Source organism: Caretta caretta, chromosome 12, assembly GCF_965140235.1.
Source record: "Caretta caretta isolate rCarCar2 chromosome 12, rCarCar1.hap1, whole genome shotgun sequence".
In the NCBI taxonomy this organism is placed as follows: Eukaryota; Metazoa; Chordata; order Testudines; family Cheloniidae; genus Caretta; species Caretta caretta.
Window position 1 is genome coordinate 24794733 of NC_134217.1, and position 16978 is coordinate 24811710.

The 16978-nt window shown below is 40.5% G+C and overlaps 1 protein-coding gene across 4 annotated transcripts in view; it reads left to right on the forward strand.

Annotated features, from left to right (window-relative positions):
• The window catches only part of CHST8 (carbohydrate sulfotransferase 8), a 268275-nt gene that overhangs the window by 49602 nt on the left and 201695 nt on the right, over positions 1-16978 (forward strand). For 2 of the 4 annotated variants that reach the window (XM_075118415.1, XM_048870779.2), the window contains one exon: positions 11110-11337. The exons of 1 other annotated variant lie outside the window; for it this stretch is intronic. In XM_075118415.1, coding sequence (XP_074974516.1) covers positions 11178-11337 — 160 coding nt within the window. In that variant the 5' untranslated portion in view covers positions 11110-11177. Of the gene's footprint in view, positions 1-11109; positions 11338-16978 lie in introns of those variants that run through there. One more of the 4 variants, XM_048870782.2, reaches the window with a different exon arrangement.

A 16978-nucleotide genomic window follows, 5' to 3' on the forward strand; every position in this document is an offset into this window, starting at 1 on the left:
GAGGTTAAAACAAGGATGAATAGAATCATAAAACAGGCAGGACAAGTACGCTCTCTCTCTCACTCCTTGAATTCCAACTGCTAGGTTGGTTCTAACATCCAACAGAGCTGACCAGGCCAATCAGAATGTCTCTACCTAAGCCATATTGTGATGAGGGACTAAATCAAAAATACTTTGTTAAAAAATAAGTGCCCTTTGGTGTTCTATGGCAGGTGTTAAGATCCCCAACACTGGAGTTTTAGAGAGAGGGGAGAGCTATAACACCCCCGTTCATTACAATGAGCAGTGACTTGACAGTCCACTTATGACTTCCATCTACTTAGGTTTCCAGGGTCAGTGCAAGCCCCAATTTCAAGCCCCATTATGTATTTTCCCTGTCATACAACTGATGATAAAACCATTTTCCCCACAAGAAATGTTGAATGAAAAATCTTGAATTGAAAGTTTTCAGACAAAAAAATTTGGTTTTCCAGGAGGAAATTTCAAACTGAAAATGAAAAGGAGTACTTGTACTCCTTTTCTTTTTGCGAATACAGACTAACACGGCTGTTACTCTGAAAACTGAAAATGTTCATTTCCTTTTCACTTAACACAACAGGTTTTTTGGTTTAATGGTTTCAAAAAACAATGAAACAACATTCTAAGTCAAAACAAAAGCCTGTTTTGTTTTGAAGTGTCAACAGGAAACAATTTTTTTTCTGTGGGAAATTTTGAAATAAACAAAAATTTCCATCAGAATATGTAGTAAAGGCATGGGCAAGAAGAGAAGGATGTGTGACAAGCTACTACCCAAAGGTGCACTCTTGGTGTGTGGCAAGCCGCTCACCAAGGGGACTAATGGTTTCCCACTTTCTCTCTGTGCTACAGAAGGTAAAGAACTTTGGCCTTAATGGATGGGTTTAATTTTTGTTTCCTAACCTCAAAGGAAAAAGTTGACAGTGACCAAATGAGAGATTTGTAATCTTTTCCCACTGATTCAATATCTGTGTTTGAAATCCAGCCTTAGCAGAAAATACATATAGTGGATAGAGAGACATGTTTGTACATTCCTCTTCTTAGATGAGTGACATGGCAAGTCTAATAGACACTGCAGGTCAGGTGTAAAGCAGAGACTGGATACCTGGAAAGTGGGAGGACTTGGTGCCCTGGAAGCATCTGAGGTAAAGGACTCTGGCTTAACCTCTGGTATCAGAGGAAGAATTCCCCATCTCCCTCCCTCCCCAAGATGGTATGCCTAGTAATGATGATATTCTAGTAGTAATAGCAGTTTCTTTCTCATCCTCACATTCCCTTATTTGTTCACCATGCCTATCCTAGTCTTTAACCATGCTACAGAACTGAAATAAAATGGTTGTAATAAAATATCTAACTTGGGTGCCACTCAGGCCCACACCACCTGCACAGCATTCAAGAGAAGACACAGACATCCTACAATGACTTCCCAACCCCAAACATCATCTTCCAACTCACCTGCCCAACTCCTTAGTATGTTTCCACTCTTTTGTTTTCATTTCCTGATTTCGTTATAGATGTCACACATAAAAATACATCTCTGGACTAGCACTGTGGATCAATTTGACTGGGTGAGTTTCCTCAACTGCTACTTTAAAATGTTCCTAGCGTGCAGCTTTAAACTGGGGAGAGCAGTATTCAATAATAAGTACCCACACTTCTGCAGGCAGAAAAGATAAGAGGAGCCAGAACAAATAGGACAAAGATATATGTGCTCAGGCAATAGAATATGGAAAGATGCCTATGCATACATGCTATTGCAGCTGTTTGAATATGTTTGGAGCCTGCTGTCAAACAGAGGATTTGGTTCAAGCTACAGCAGCTCACGTGGCATGAAAAATGAAGTTTATGCTGTGCATGTGAACTAGACATTTACATTGATTTCTGTATGATTTGTAATTGTCTAATTTAGTAATCAGTAAGTGTTTGTAAACAATTCGAGTCATTTTCTTGACTCGTTGATGTACGGATATCAGCCGGATATCAACACTAGTCTATGTGCATTTCTTCACTTGGGGCTGGACAGGCATCGTGCAATCCAGCCTGAGCAAGGGGCAGTGCATAGCTGCACTGTCCAAGGAGCACAGCAAAGCGTTAAGAGTCACAATCTGATTTTGCATCACCTTTGCTCTGTACGGGAAATAAGCTGCAGCATCCCTTTCCCTGGAACAGTTTACTTCACCTTCCACACTGGCTCAGATGTGCCAACCAAACCAGTGAGATGGCAGCTACCGTTCCCCAGTACACAGGGTCTGGCAATGGGAGTAGCCCACACAAGGGAGTAAAGAATGTTCCTTAGGCCACTGCTTCTCCCTTCTGTGAGTGATGGAGCCCTTGGAAAACAATTGTTTGCACTGCTGTTTAAGTCACGTCAACTATGTTTTCGAAAACATTACATGCCAGAGATACTGGATGTGAACAAACATAAGCCAGCCTCTAACTAAAGGTGGAAGGAACTTTCCTTGTGTCCATGTTATGCCATGACTGTCTTCAGCAGGGTTTCCTCCATCTTCCTCTGAAGCAACTAATACTTGTCACTGTCAGAGACAAGACACTGGTCTAGATGGACCACTGGTCTGTTCCAGAATGGCAGTTCCTAGGCTTCTCCCTGAAGAATTAGATCACAGGCAGAAGCCTAGTTTACACACGTATCAACTTCATTCTTCATGAAGTGTCAGATTTCTTGGTGGATAAACAAGAGGGCTGGGGGGAAAGCGATAATCATGAATCAGTAAACAAACCCATGTTATCAGGCACATGAATGTAGATTGGTTTATGCATTTCTGCCAAATAATTTAAAGCAAAAGAAACATTTGTCTTTTCACAGCAGTTTTCAACTATCTTTTATTGTATTTCTTGGATTGATGTATTATTGTAATGTCATATCATTCACAGTAATATGTTCAGTCCATAAGATTCCAGAAGATGGTTGCTGAAAAGCACAACTACAATTCAGTTGCACTCCAACCAGGCACTTTCAATAAAATGTTCATTTTAATTTTCATTTAAAATGAAAATTGCTGTCTATCAAAAGACTGAGGTCCTCCCTCTATGACCTAGCACTTTGTGTGACATGCTGCAGGTAACTCATTTTCAGCAGCATCTCACTCTACAGTTATACTAAACTAGTTCGTCTCCAGTAAAACAGCTAATGCAATATGGCTTTCCCATCATGTTACTTTGCAATGTCATTTCTGCCATTCTAATTTGCTTTCAATGTCACCTGGGAGCATGAAGAAATTAAGTCTACTTGTATCTTTGCAAATAAAGGGTTTGATGTCTGAAAATTCTGCTAAAATATTCATGCAATCATAGTTCATGTTTTTACCTCCAACCACTTTTCTTTAAATATTTGGTTTTTAATGATACAACATCACCTTTCCCCTAATTTGATACTAATACTTTCCTTCCTCATTGGTGTTATGGCAATTAATTAATGTCAGGAAGGTGCTAATTATCATCATATGCACATACTCCTGCTGCTTTCAAGGACAGAGTGCTCAGATACCATGGTGATGGACAACCATATAAAAACTTGATAGGGAGAAAGGGGTTTAGCCACCAGAAAAAGTGTAGTGAGTATAAATTACATATATTTCACTGCATTTCTGCAAGTTCTGAGTGAGCCAATTTGTGAGATATAATTCCTATGCTGTCTAGAAAGTTATGGTCAGCTTGACAATGGAAGTTAGAATGGAAGACTTCATGCAGCCTTATCCACTGCAGCTGCAATAATACTGTATAGTCCCAATATTGATTTTATCTTATTGACCAGTTTACAAATGACATATGATTAGAGTCTTTTAATAATCTCTCCTTGGTATTTTTCTAACAAGTATATTTCATTTGTGTGTATAACTGGTTTTCGAGTTTGTACTCCGCAACTTAAACACTGGATTTAGAAAGGTCTGCGGAATGCATACCTAGCATAGAATGACAGAATCGTAGGATTGGAAAGGACCTCGAGAGGTCTTCCCATCCAGTTCCCTGGACTCAAGGCAGGACTAAGTATTATGTAGACCATTCCTGACAGGTGTTTGTCTAATCTGCTCTTAAAAATCTCCAATGATGGAGATTCCACAATCTCCTTAGGCAATTTATTCCAGTGCTTAACCACCCTGACAGGAAGTTTTTTCTAATGTCCAACCTAAACTGTCTTTGCTGCAGTTTAAGCCCATTGCTTCTTGTCCTATCCTCAGAGGTGAAGGAGAACAATTTTTCTCCCTCCTCCTTGTAACAAATTTTTATACACTTGAAAACTGTTATGTCCCCTCTCAGTCTTCTCTTCTCCAGACTAAACAAACCCATTTTTTTTCAATCTTCTCTCATAGGTCATGTTTTCTAGACCTTTAATAATTTTTGTTGCTCTTCTCTAGACTGTCTCCAGTGTGTCCACATCTTTCCTGAAATGGGGTGCTCAGAACTAGACACAATACTCCAGTTGAGGGCTAATCAGTGCAGAGTAGAGCAAAATAATTGTTTCTTGTGTCCTGCTTATAACGCTCCTGCTAATACATCCCAGAATGGTGTCGTCCCCCCCCTTTTTTTTTTTGCAGCAGTGTTACACTGTTGACTCATATTTAGCTTGTGATCCACTATTATGCCCAGATCCCTTTCCGCAGTACTTCTTCCTAGGCAGTCATTTCCCATTTTGTATGTGTGCAGCTGATTGTTCCTTCCTAAATGGAGTACTTTGCATTTGTCCTTATTGAATTTCATCCTATTTACTTCAGACCATTTCTCCAGTTTATCCAGATCATTTTGAATTTTAATCCTAAGCTCCAAAGCACTTTCAACCCCTCCCAGGTTGGTATCATCCACAGTCTTTATAAGTGTACTCTCTATGCCATTATCTGAATCATTGAAGATATTGAATAGAACCAGATACAGAAGTGATCCCTGTGGGACCCCACTTGATATGCCCTTCCAGCTTGACTGTGAACCACTGATAACTACTCTCTGGGATGGTGTCAAGTATCAGAGGGGTAGCCGTGTTAGTCTGGATCTGTAAAAGCAGCAAAGAGTCCTGTGGCACCTTATAGACTAACAGACGTATTGGAGCATAAGCTTTCGTGGGTGACATGCATCCGATGAAGTGGGTATTCACCCAGGAAAGCTTATGCTCCAACACGTCTGTTAGTCTATAAGGTGCCACAGGACTCTTTGCCGCTTTTACTCTCTCTGAATGATTTTCCAACCAGTTATGCATCTAGGTTGTATTTCATCTAGGTTGTATTTCTCTAGTTTGTTTATGAGAAGGTCATGTGAGACAGTATCAAAAGCCTTATTAAAGCTTATTAAAGCCAAACAAAGCTATCAGATTGGTTTGGCACAATTTGTTTTGACAAATCCATGCTGACTGTTACTTACCACCTTATTATCTTCTAGATGTTTGCAAATTGATTGCTTAATTATTTGCTCTATTATCTTTCCGGGTACAGAAATTAAGCTGACTGGTCTGTAATCCCCTGGGTTGTCCTTATTCCCCTTCTAATAGATGGGCACTATATTTGCCCTTTTCCAGCCCTCTGGAATCTCACCTGTCTTCCATGACTTTTTGAAGATAATTGCTAATGGCTCAGATATCTCATCAATCAGCTCCTTGAGTATTCTAGGATGTATTTCGTCAGGCCCTGGTGACTTGAAAACATCTAACTTGTTTAAGTAATTTTTAACTTGTTCTTTCCCTATTTTAGTCTCTGATCCTACTTCATTTTCACTGCCATTCATTAAGTTACATGTCCAGTTACTACTAAATGTTTTGGTGAAAACTGAAACAGAAGTCATTTAGCACTTCAGCAATTTCCACATTTTCTGTTATTGTTTTCCCCCTTCATTGAGTAACGGGCCTACCATGTCCTTGGTTGTCCTCTTGCTTCTAATGTATTTGTAGAATGTTTGCTTGTTACCATGGGTGGTGGGTGAACCACCACTTTGGGGAGGCCCCTTCTGTCTGAGGCCCTGCCCCCCATTAGCCAGAGCCCCGAACCCCCCCCAATAACAGGAGGAGCCCTGAGGGGCCCCGGATTGCCACCCCAGGCCAGTCCCCGCTCCCCCAGGCACCAGGCTGGCCCCAGCATCAGGCCAATTCCCCACCCCCAACAAGCCTGAGTGCCGGTCCGGCCCCAGTGCTGCACCGCTCCCCCCTGCTTGAGTGCCAGGCCAATGACTCCAGTTCCTGGCCAGGCCGAGCCATCCCTGGAGCACCAGGCTGGCCCCAGTGCCGGGCCGAGCCACCCCCCGCCCAAGTGCCAGGCAGAGCCACTGGCCCCAGTGCCTGGCCGAGCTGCCTCACTCCCCTGCCAGACCCCCACACCCACCACTTGCTTGCCATGTCCGCCTCACTTCCCTGCCCCCAAGGAGGAGCAACATAGTGAGAAGCAGGGACCTAGGGGGAAGGTGGAGGGCAGGCAGGCAGGCAGCAGCAGCAGGGGCCTCGGGGAAGGGGTGGGGCCACCGCAGCCCAGGTGTCTGGCGGTGGCGGCTGCTCCAGGGAAAGCTTAGCGTTCCCTGGGCTATTATACCCACCACCCATGCTTGTTACCCTTTATGTCTCTAGCTAGTTAACATCATTTTGTGCCATAGCCTTTCTAAGTTTGACCCTACATACTTGTGTTATTTGTTTATAGTCATCTTTTGTAATTTGACCTACTTTCCACTTTTTATAGGATTCTTTTTTGAGTTTCAAATCATTGAATATCTCCTAGTTAAATGCCATACTTCCTATCTTTCCTATGCAGTAGGATAGTTAGTTCTTGTGCCCTTAATAATGTCTTTCTGAAAAACTGCCAACTTTCTTGAACTGTTTTTCCCCTTAGACTTGCTTCCCATGGGATCTTACCGACCAACTCCCTGAGTCTGCTAAAGGCTGCCTTCTTGAAATCCATTTTCCTTATTGTGAAGTTTTCCCTCCTACCATCCCTTAGAATCATGAACTCTCAGCATTTTATGATCACTTTCACCCAAGATGCATTCTATTTTTAAATTCTCCACCAGTTCTTCCCTATTTGTCAAAATCAGCCTCTCCCCTAGTGACTTTCTCCACTTTCTGAAATAAAAAATTGTCTCCAATACATTCTAAGAACTGGTTGGATAATCTGTACCCTGCTGTGTTATTTTCCCAACAGATGTCTGGGTAGTTGATATCTCCCATCACCACCAAGTCCTGTGCTTTGGATGATTTTGTTAGTTGTTTATAAAAAGCCTCATCCACCTTCTCTTCCTGGTTAGGTGGTCTGCGGTAGACTCCTACCATGACATAACCCTTGGGTTTTTTACCACTTTTATCCTTACCCAGAGACTTCCAACAAGTCTGTCTCCTATTTCCATCAAACTCAGTCCGTGTGTACATTTCTGATATATAACGCAACACATCCTCCCTTTTTTCCCTGCCTGTCCTTCCTGAGCAAGCTGTACCTTTCTATACCAATGTTCCAGTCATGGTGTATTATCTCACCAAGTCTCTGTGATGCCAACTATGTCATAGTTGTGTTTATTGACTAGCATTTCTAGTTCTTCCTGCTTATTCCCCATACTTCTCGCATTAGTATACTGACATTTAAGATACTGATTTGATTTCCCCTCTATATTCTCTCATCCCTCCCTTATCCCTTCTATAGCAACCCATGCTTTCCCCAGATTCCAATCCTTCTCCCAGGCCTCCATGTTTTTGACTTACCTGTGGTCTTTTGTCTCCTGCTCCTGTTGAACCTAATTTAAAGCCCTCCTCATTAAGTTAGCCAGTTTGTATTCAAATATGCTCTTCCCCTTCCTTGATAGGTGGACCCCATCTCTACTTAGCAGTCCTTCTTCCCGGAACAGCATCCCATTGGTCAAGTAAGCCAAAGCCCTCCTCGCAGCCAGGCATTCACCTCCAGGATGCATCTGTCTCTGCCTGGGCCCCTACCTTTGACTGGAAGGATCGAAGAGAACAACACCTGCACCCCCAGCTCCTTCACCCTTACTCCCACAGCCCTGTAGTCACTTCTGATCTGCGGAGGGTCATACCTCGCAGTATCATGAGTGCCCACATGGATGAGTAGTGTGGGGTAGTAGTCAGAGGGCCAGATGATCCTCGATGATCCTATGTGACTTCTCGGATATGGGCCCCTGACAGGCAGCATTCCTCCTGGGATGTCATGTCAGGGCGACAGATAGGTGCCTCCATCCCCCTCAGAAGACAGTCACCAACCACCACTACCCTACATTTCCTCCTGGGAGTGGTGGCTGCAGTCTTTCCAGCCTTGGGGATATATGGCTTCTCCTCCACCTTTGGGGGCAATTCCTCATTGCTTGTTGCCAAGGCAGCATAACGGTTCTTCACTACTATGGAGGGTGGGTTGGGGGTAGAGGTGGAGCACTGCCTGCTGCCAGAAGTAATCAGCAGCCAGTGTCCTCCCTGTGACAGAGCCATATCCTCCTCCCCTGAGGGCATGACAGCAGTCCTCTCTAGCTGCATAGGTTCCTCAGCCTTGGACATCTCCATATGAATATTCTCAATGAATTCCTCATGGGCACAGATGCTCCTCAGCCTAGCCATCTCCACCTGTAGCTCTCCCACCTGCTTCCGGAGAGATTCCGCCTGTCTTTCACACTGGATGGTCCCGCCATCCTGGCTTTTTGAGAGTGGGAAATGCAGGCCACAGTCTCTGCAAATCCACACCAGAATCTGGGTAGAGGCATCCGTGGTCAGGTTCTCTGCCTGGAGACAGGTGGAGGGGACAGGAGCAGCGTTGGCACTAGCAATGCAGCCCTTCCTAACCACAGTGATTATATTATGACTCCCTCTTACAAGCTCTCTTGTTCGCTGGCTCCTCTTGGTCACTTAGCCTCTGGCTTGTAAGGCCTTTTCTCCTAGCCAGCCCTACTTCTTCGTTAATCACAGAGGGGGAGAGTGATCACCGGGCTGATCAAAGATGATCGAACAAGGCTCAAACAGTCCCCAAACACACAATCCCAATTGACCCGTACATTTAAAATAACCTGAAAGAGAAAAAAAAAAACACAAACAACCCAAAACCAACAGTCAAACAAGCTCACTCACCCCAAGATTAGAGGTCACACCTTCTTTGTTCAGCAGGGGGATTTCCTTCTCTCCCTCTCAAACTCCCCTGTTTGCTACCATGTATAAAACATTGTTCTCATTCACCAGGCTTACAAGCCTACAGCAAGTTAATTAAAGTCAACTGAGTGAAAAAATAATTACAGGAAAGTAAAGATGGGAGAAGCCCAAACCCATCATTTAGAACCTTTTGAGGTTTGTGTTTTTGTTGAGAGGTGGTTTACTTTTCTTTTCCCTGGCTCCCTCTTTATTCGCTTATGGTGAATTTAATTGACTCTCACTGGGATAAAATAATCATATGGGGCTATTTTCCCTTCAGTATATGCACATGTAGCTTGTAGCTTTCATTAAACGTTACATATTGAGAGGACAATGTGTGATGTAACCTAGTGGGGTCCTGATCCTGAACAGGGCCTCTGGGATAGATGATATAATTTAACTATTAAATAATATTAATAAAGAAAGGTGTTTTCACAGAAATGTTGGGATGACCTCTATGACTTTCGACTCTGATTTTAGTTTGAATAAAAACTTTTAAACAAATCAGGAAAAAATGGAGCATGATCTAGATTTATCTTTTTTTTTTAAACAAGAAAAAATTGTTTTGGAAATCAGCATTTGCTTTCTCATTCTGCTCAAAATGGGATTTGTAAAACTCAAATTTAGGCACACCATTGTGCTGTAAATCCTAATAGAGATAACTGTTCTCTTAAACTGCCCCCAACAGGCTCAGGAAAGGATAAAACATTACTGGTTATAGCATGTTCCCTAAATCATACAATGGGAATCTAAAATTAAACAACATTCCTAAGAAAGAGATCTATTCTAAGAAATATAACAATGCTGAAGACCATTCTACAAATAACACCACTAGTGTATTTGTCCTCTGTCCCTGGAGTTTAGTCATGCAACATCATTCTTTTTGATCTTCTCCCCTTCCCTCTCTCTCTCTACCTCCCTCCTTCCCCCTCCCATTGTTTTAGTTTTAGTGTAAACATTTTCATTTAGTCTTTCTGGTTGAAATTTTAGGTATATTGTCAAGCTACAATCCGTCTCACCCAGCTATCACCACTATTTAACTATATTTAGACAGGATCATGATATCTGAACCTGCAGATGCTTAAGTGCTGAAATAACAAGACACTTAATCTTGTGCTTATTATTAAGCACAAGTAGTGCCATTGATTTCAGTCTTTTACCTGTGTGCTTTGCTGAATTGGAGCATTAGTACCAGCTGTCGTGTATTCTGTGACTAGCCCCATTCCAATTTCACTGGGATTACATACAGTAAAAAGTGCATGCCTGGTCGTATTTGCAGAGCTGAGCCCATAGACTCTCTCATAGATCTTAGAGAAGGAATGAGCTCGTAGTTCATATAGTCCACCCTCCTGCCAATGCCAGCCAGGCCCAAGCTAGGTGTTTTGTCCAAGCCAGTTAAAGATGACCCAAGCACCTGCATTACTTCCCTTAGGATACATAGCTTCCTTAGGTCAATATGCCCACCTAGATTTATAAATGGGATGCATATTTGGCCTACAGTACCGGCTGTTTTAGAAAAATCATTTTCCTACTGAATGATGCAGAAACCTGCGAACTGTTTCTGTCATTCTCTCCATGTTTGTGCTATGCAAGATGCAGCTCATACGATCATTTTCCCCCACATTGTCGTCCTTTATGTTTTCATCTTGTTTAACAAGTGAAAAATAAAAAGTGACACATGCTTCAGTTGGAGCAAACAGCCTGTTAAAAGGGGGTTTCTGTGCAAATACATTCCACTATGTGATCATTTCCCCCAAATTATACTTTTTTTTAATATTCCACATTTTCCTCTAAACAAGTGGAAAACACGGAGTGATACATCCCTTATTAAAAACAAACTAATGGGTCAGAAATTGACCAGATACGTGCAATTACATTCACTGGGGTGATATGTAGATCAACTATTAGATCTGAAAAAAAAAATCAACCTGTCTTTACAAAAGGGTATGGAAATATAAATGGTGTATGTAGGTGTGTTATTTTTTTACCTCTTGTAGATGGTATTATAATGGAATGGCAGCTGAGAAGATGAGACTATGAGTGAAGAGTGTGTCTTGGAGATTGCATGCAGTTCATTTTCCTGGGTCAAAAGTGGATTGGTTTGAGAACAATAATTATGAGGCTGACGTGTATGTTCTCCTTCATCTTGCTGTTTGGAGCAGCGGGGCTTGTCGTCTTCATTCATCTGCAGGATCCAGAAGACATAGTTCATCAGCAGACACCAGGTTAGCATTCCAATTTTTATCCAATAATTTTGTCCTGTATCTTTGACACTCTTTACATATGTTACAAAAGTGATGCGAGCATAAATGTTCTTTAGGACTAATATTTCATTTTTATAAGGCCAACCGTGGGACTAAATATTTGCTCAAAATAAATGATGCTTAAAAATCAGACTCAATAAAGAATGCCAGGTTATGTGAGAATCTTTGCTTTGTCAAGGATGTCAGCTTGAGTTGAGGCAAATTCTGCTCTCAGTTAGACTGGGGTAAATCCAGAATAACTCCACTCACTTCACCCATACAGATACATGCTTCCCAACCTGCCATTGCCCTGTGGGGTATATTGTGAGAGACAGACCCAAAATGAGGGACACAAGAAAATTAGTCACTCAAGAAACTTAAAATGTTGTGCGATTCAGTACTTTAGTGTGAATAACTCATGATTAGTTATTTCTGATGTAATAATTTTCAACAATGAAACTTTGAGGAGTCCATATCTGTGTGGAAAGTAGGTAACTTTGGGACTAAAATGAGTGATGTCCTTCACAATGAGGGACAGTTGACAGGTATGCACAGATATAAGCATGGGATTCATGTTGACTAAGGACTTGTCTACATTGCCCCATAGGGCAGACTATGGGTGTGTGAGCTGCAGCATTCACTAAAGTGTTTCTCTGTAACTGCCCCATTGTAAACCCTGTTAGTGTGAACTAAAAAGGCCACCAGTCGGAACTACAGTATGTTAACGTGAAGTAGGTGAGTTTTAGTTAGCACTAGCAGGGTCTACATGGAGAAGTTAGAGAGCAATACTTTCCTATGTGCTGCAGCTCGCACCCCTGTAACCTGCACTGCAGAGCCATTTAGACAAGCCCTCAGTTACATATGATACCTCAGCGGTGAGCATACTGTAATGAGCGCAGTATAAAATCCTAGAGTGCAGAGGGATGCCAATGGAGTTACTCTAGATTTACTCTGGTTTAACAGAGGGCAGAGTTTGGTCCATTGTGTTCTTTTATACTGGATATTGTCATTTGATTAAATATTATTTCTGTTTGCTTGTCACAATTAATGTGCAGTTTGTAATATTTTGTGCATTTTAAAGGCAAAATACTGCTATTGTGTTAAAGGAGCTGCACTCTGACACACAGAGCCCTGGAATTGTCATTACATTAAATGCTACCCTCTGTATCCAGATTTATTAAGTGCTTGTCTCTGTATCATCAAACATACTTAAACATTAATATATTTGTTATTTAGACCAATTGCACTCTAATTTTGAAAGCAGCCACTCAGCCAAAACTGTGGAAATAATGAATCAAAACTGTGAAATTGATTGAAAGTGGAGGATTTGCCAGTCACTTCACTTGTTTTTTTTTTAAATATAATTTTGTATATTTAAATGCAAAACAACTTATATATTGAACTGACATAATGGGCTAAATTCTGCTCTAAGATGTGTGTCTATAAATCCATTTGAAGTCAATGGAAACTGCATGTACACATTTGAAAGAGAACAGGGCAGTAAGAAGAAACATTTGAAACAGATTATGACATCATGTGCTCCCTGTAATAGCCCAGCTCATTGGATTAGTTGGGAGTACACAGAATGTAGGAACTGGCCCACAGTTTTTGCAGACACCTGCAATACCTAGACACAAAGTAGTTAATCAAGGGCTCGTATTCTTCACCAAATAATATGTCTTGTTTTTTACACTGAAAGTAGATGACCCACTGTTGTTAGTAATATAGGAGAAAACCAGATATGCTATAGTTATTTCCTATTATTATATGAATTCAAAAAGAAGTCTGTGTAACAAACTAATTCTGGGTCATGTCATCTCTGCAAATGGAGGATGAGCCACAACCTCAGCAGATATAGCAGAGGGACAGCATCTCCACATGGCAATGTTTCTCCTTTTCCCTGTGGAAGGACCTCCATGGGATTAAGCTCTAGAGATGTGGACGGGATGGCTCAATGGCGAGGGTTTGTGGCCAGGGAACTGACCCATCACAGCAGCATACTCTCAAACCCAAGGGGAATGTTCATCAGACAGTTCTTTAAGACTTAGATCATGTCTGCAAAATAGGGTTGTTAAGTAGCAAGGCTCTGGCTTCATTCTGTACTAGGACAATAACAAAATCCCCTGTGAAAAGTATTCACATTTGTAATGAACTTTTCCTTAAATAAACACAGCTCATGTTAAGCCTGAAAAATTTAGAAAGAATATTAAGGTGCATGAAAATTAATTCCACAATAACTGGATAACTCTGCCATTGTTTACTACCTGTTGGACATTAGAATTACATAATTTTTAAAAAATGGTTGGTTCGCGTTCTACTTATGAAAGTCAAGAACTTTACAGCACTGGCTTCAACTAGCCCTTGGTAAGCTTTCCCATGCTTCTCTACCATTGCCTCTTAGTCCTGACCTATTGGACCATTGCTCTTCCAATCATGAGCCTCTCAAGCACTGACTGTTGATTGTGACCAACTATGAAATTATTTTTGAGGTAGACATAAAGAACAGGATGAGGCCCAACCCATTTACACTTGACATACCAATCAAGGTTTGAACACAAGCATCCTCAGAGATGAAACTATCTCAATAACTTATTAGATTTTCATGGACAGAGTCCTGTGTATGGTTGTAAAATGACTATTCTAAGGGGGACTATCTGTTACTGCCAAAGATGTCTAATATCTTGCTTGATTCACACAACAAACTCCCATTTACATTAATGGAAGTTAGACGGAGAGAAAAGGTACTTATAAAATAGTTACATGGTCTGATTTTCAGAAGTGCAGGGCACCTTCAGCTGCCACTGAACTCAGGGGCTTCACATGTTCAGCTCCACCGAAAATCAGGCCAATTGTCCCTAAAGCACAATAGGCACTTGGTAGAACATAGAAAAGACACTGTTCATTTAATTAAAAAGAAGAATAGCCATGTTTCCTTATTGTACACTGTGTTCTATGGAAATCTGTAAGTCTGTAAGAGAGAAACACCAGGTGTGCTTAAAACGATGTTTTCCCTCCCTCACTCAGAATAGCTCCTAAAAATATTAGTTTCTTTTAGAGACAGGATATTGCTGTAATTTGCTTACATAATTGGTCCCTCTATAGAACTGAATAAATGCATGTGTCATTATACTATTTAGGCCAACAGATTCTATACGACAAAGTTTATTTATTGGTCTTTGCTTTTGTATTTCTCATGTAGTTACTATGTAGCTGAATACATTTACAATCTCATCTGCAGTGCTTTGTGAAATTCAATAAAGAACATTTTTCACCCAAAAAAAGAAGCACAGTAGAATTTTGCATTGACCAAGCAGACATTTCTCACTGCTAATATGTTCAGTCGTCTTTAATTTGGAATAGTGTAACTTCTGAAACAAGATTAATAAAAATACTTTGGTACTTTAGTTTTATCTGTCTCTTCCAGAAATTGTTCTTTATTGTTTTAGTCCAAGCAAGCATGATGGCAAAACCTTGATGTACTATTTAAACCAGTATAAAACTACAGTCATAAAACTTTAAGTAATGCTTACATTACTTTCACTGAGCAAAGTACGCCTGACAGTAGCTGTTTGTGTTGATTTGTTACTATTCATTTATTCTTTTCCTGTGCTTCACATTGCTACCTAATTGTGATGCTGTACTGAGAAAGCAATATCAAAGTAATTTTCCACAACATTAGTTACAATTTTCTTCTGATCTTTCGAGTGAAACAATCCCATCCTGTTGGCTTCTGTGAACATATAAACCTTGATTACATTTATCTATTGGAAACCAATGCTTACAAAGTATATGTGCCCTGGATAGGGGGTGTATAGCCTTTTTTGCTGATTGACAAATATTCTGTCTGTATAGTTATATTTATATAATGCACTTCACTCTGAACAGACATGGCTGTGACAGACAGCCATTCATTGTGGACAAAACAGATTTCCCAAGCCAATACACTGAATTCAATACATATTTCTCTGGTCATTACAGAGGCAGTAACTTCACTTACGATAGACACTTAATGGGCTTTTATGGAGAGTGTTATTATGCTGAATGTCAGGTGCAGGGGGCCTTCTGTTGAGAATTGGTGTGAAAATGAGATGTCATGGAGGAAGTAGAGAAATGTAATGCCCTATCATGGAGTCTCTGCAAACCTTCTATACTTCTAGAGAACTTCTGCTAATAGGTGCTATATATATGTGCAATTACATTATTAATTATTATTATTATTATTTTAGGTGTGTCAAGTGATTAAAAAATTAATCGTGATTAATCACACAATTAATCACACTGTTAAACAATAATAGAATATCATTTATTTAAATATTTTGGATGTTTTCTACATTTTCAAATATTGATTTCAATTACAACATAGAATACAAAGTGTACAGTGCTCACTTTATATTTATTTTTTATTACAAGTATTTGCACAGTAAAAAACAAAAGAAATAGTATTTTTCAATTCCCCTAATACAAGTACTGTAGTGCAATCTCTTTATCATGAAAGTTGAACTTACAAATGTAGAATTATGTAAAAAAAACTGCATTCAAAAATAAAACAATGTAAAATTTTAGACCCTGCAAGTCCACTCAGTCCCACTTCTTGTTCAGCCAATTGCTCAGACAAACAAGTTTGTTTATATTTCCAGGAGATAATGCTGCTCGCTGCTTGTTTACAATGTCTCCTGAAAGTGAGAACAGGCGTTTGCATGGCACTGTTGTAACTGACGTCGCAAGATATTTACGTATCAGATGCGCTAAAGATTCATATGTCCCATCCTGCTTCAACCACTATTCCAGGGGACATGCGTCCATGCTGATGACAGGTTCTGATTGATAACAATCCAAAGCAGTGCGGACCAATGCATGTTCATTTTCATTATCTGAGTCAAATGCCACCAGTCTAAGGTTGATTTTCTTTTTTTGTGGTTTGTGTTCTGTAGTGTTGCTCTTTTAAGACTTGTGAAAGCATGCTCCACACCTTGTCCCTCTCAGATTTTGGAAGGCACTTCAGATTCCTAAACTTTGGGTCGAGTGCTGTAGCTATCTTTAGAAATCTCACATTGGTACCTTCTTTGCGTTTTGTCAAATCTGCAGTGAAAAGTGTTTTTAAAATGAACAACATGTGCGGGGTCATCATCTGAGACTGCTATAACATGAAATATATGGCAGAATGCAGGTAAAACAGCGCAGGGGACATACAATTCTCCCCCAAGGAGTTCAGTCACAAATTTAATTAACACATTACTTTTTTAACGAGAGTTACCTACATAGAAGCATGTCCTCTGGAATAGTGGCCAAAGCATGAAGGGGCATACAAACCTTTAGATATCTGGCACGTAAATACCTTGCAATGTCAGCTACAAAAGTGCCATGCAAATGCCTGTTCTCACTTTCAGGTAACATTGTAAACAAGAAGAGGGCAGCATTATCTCCTGTAAATGTAAACAAACTTGTTTCTTTTCATTTGTAAATTGCTCTTTCATGACAGAGATTACACTGTAGTACTTATATGAGATGAATTGAAAAATACTATTTCTTTTGTTTATCATATCTACAGTGCAAATATTTGTAATAAAAATATACACTTTGATTTCAGTTACAACACAGAATACAATATATATGAAAATGTAGA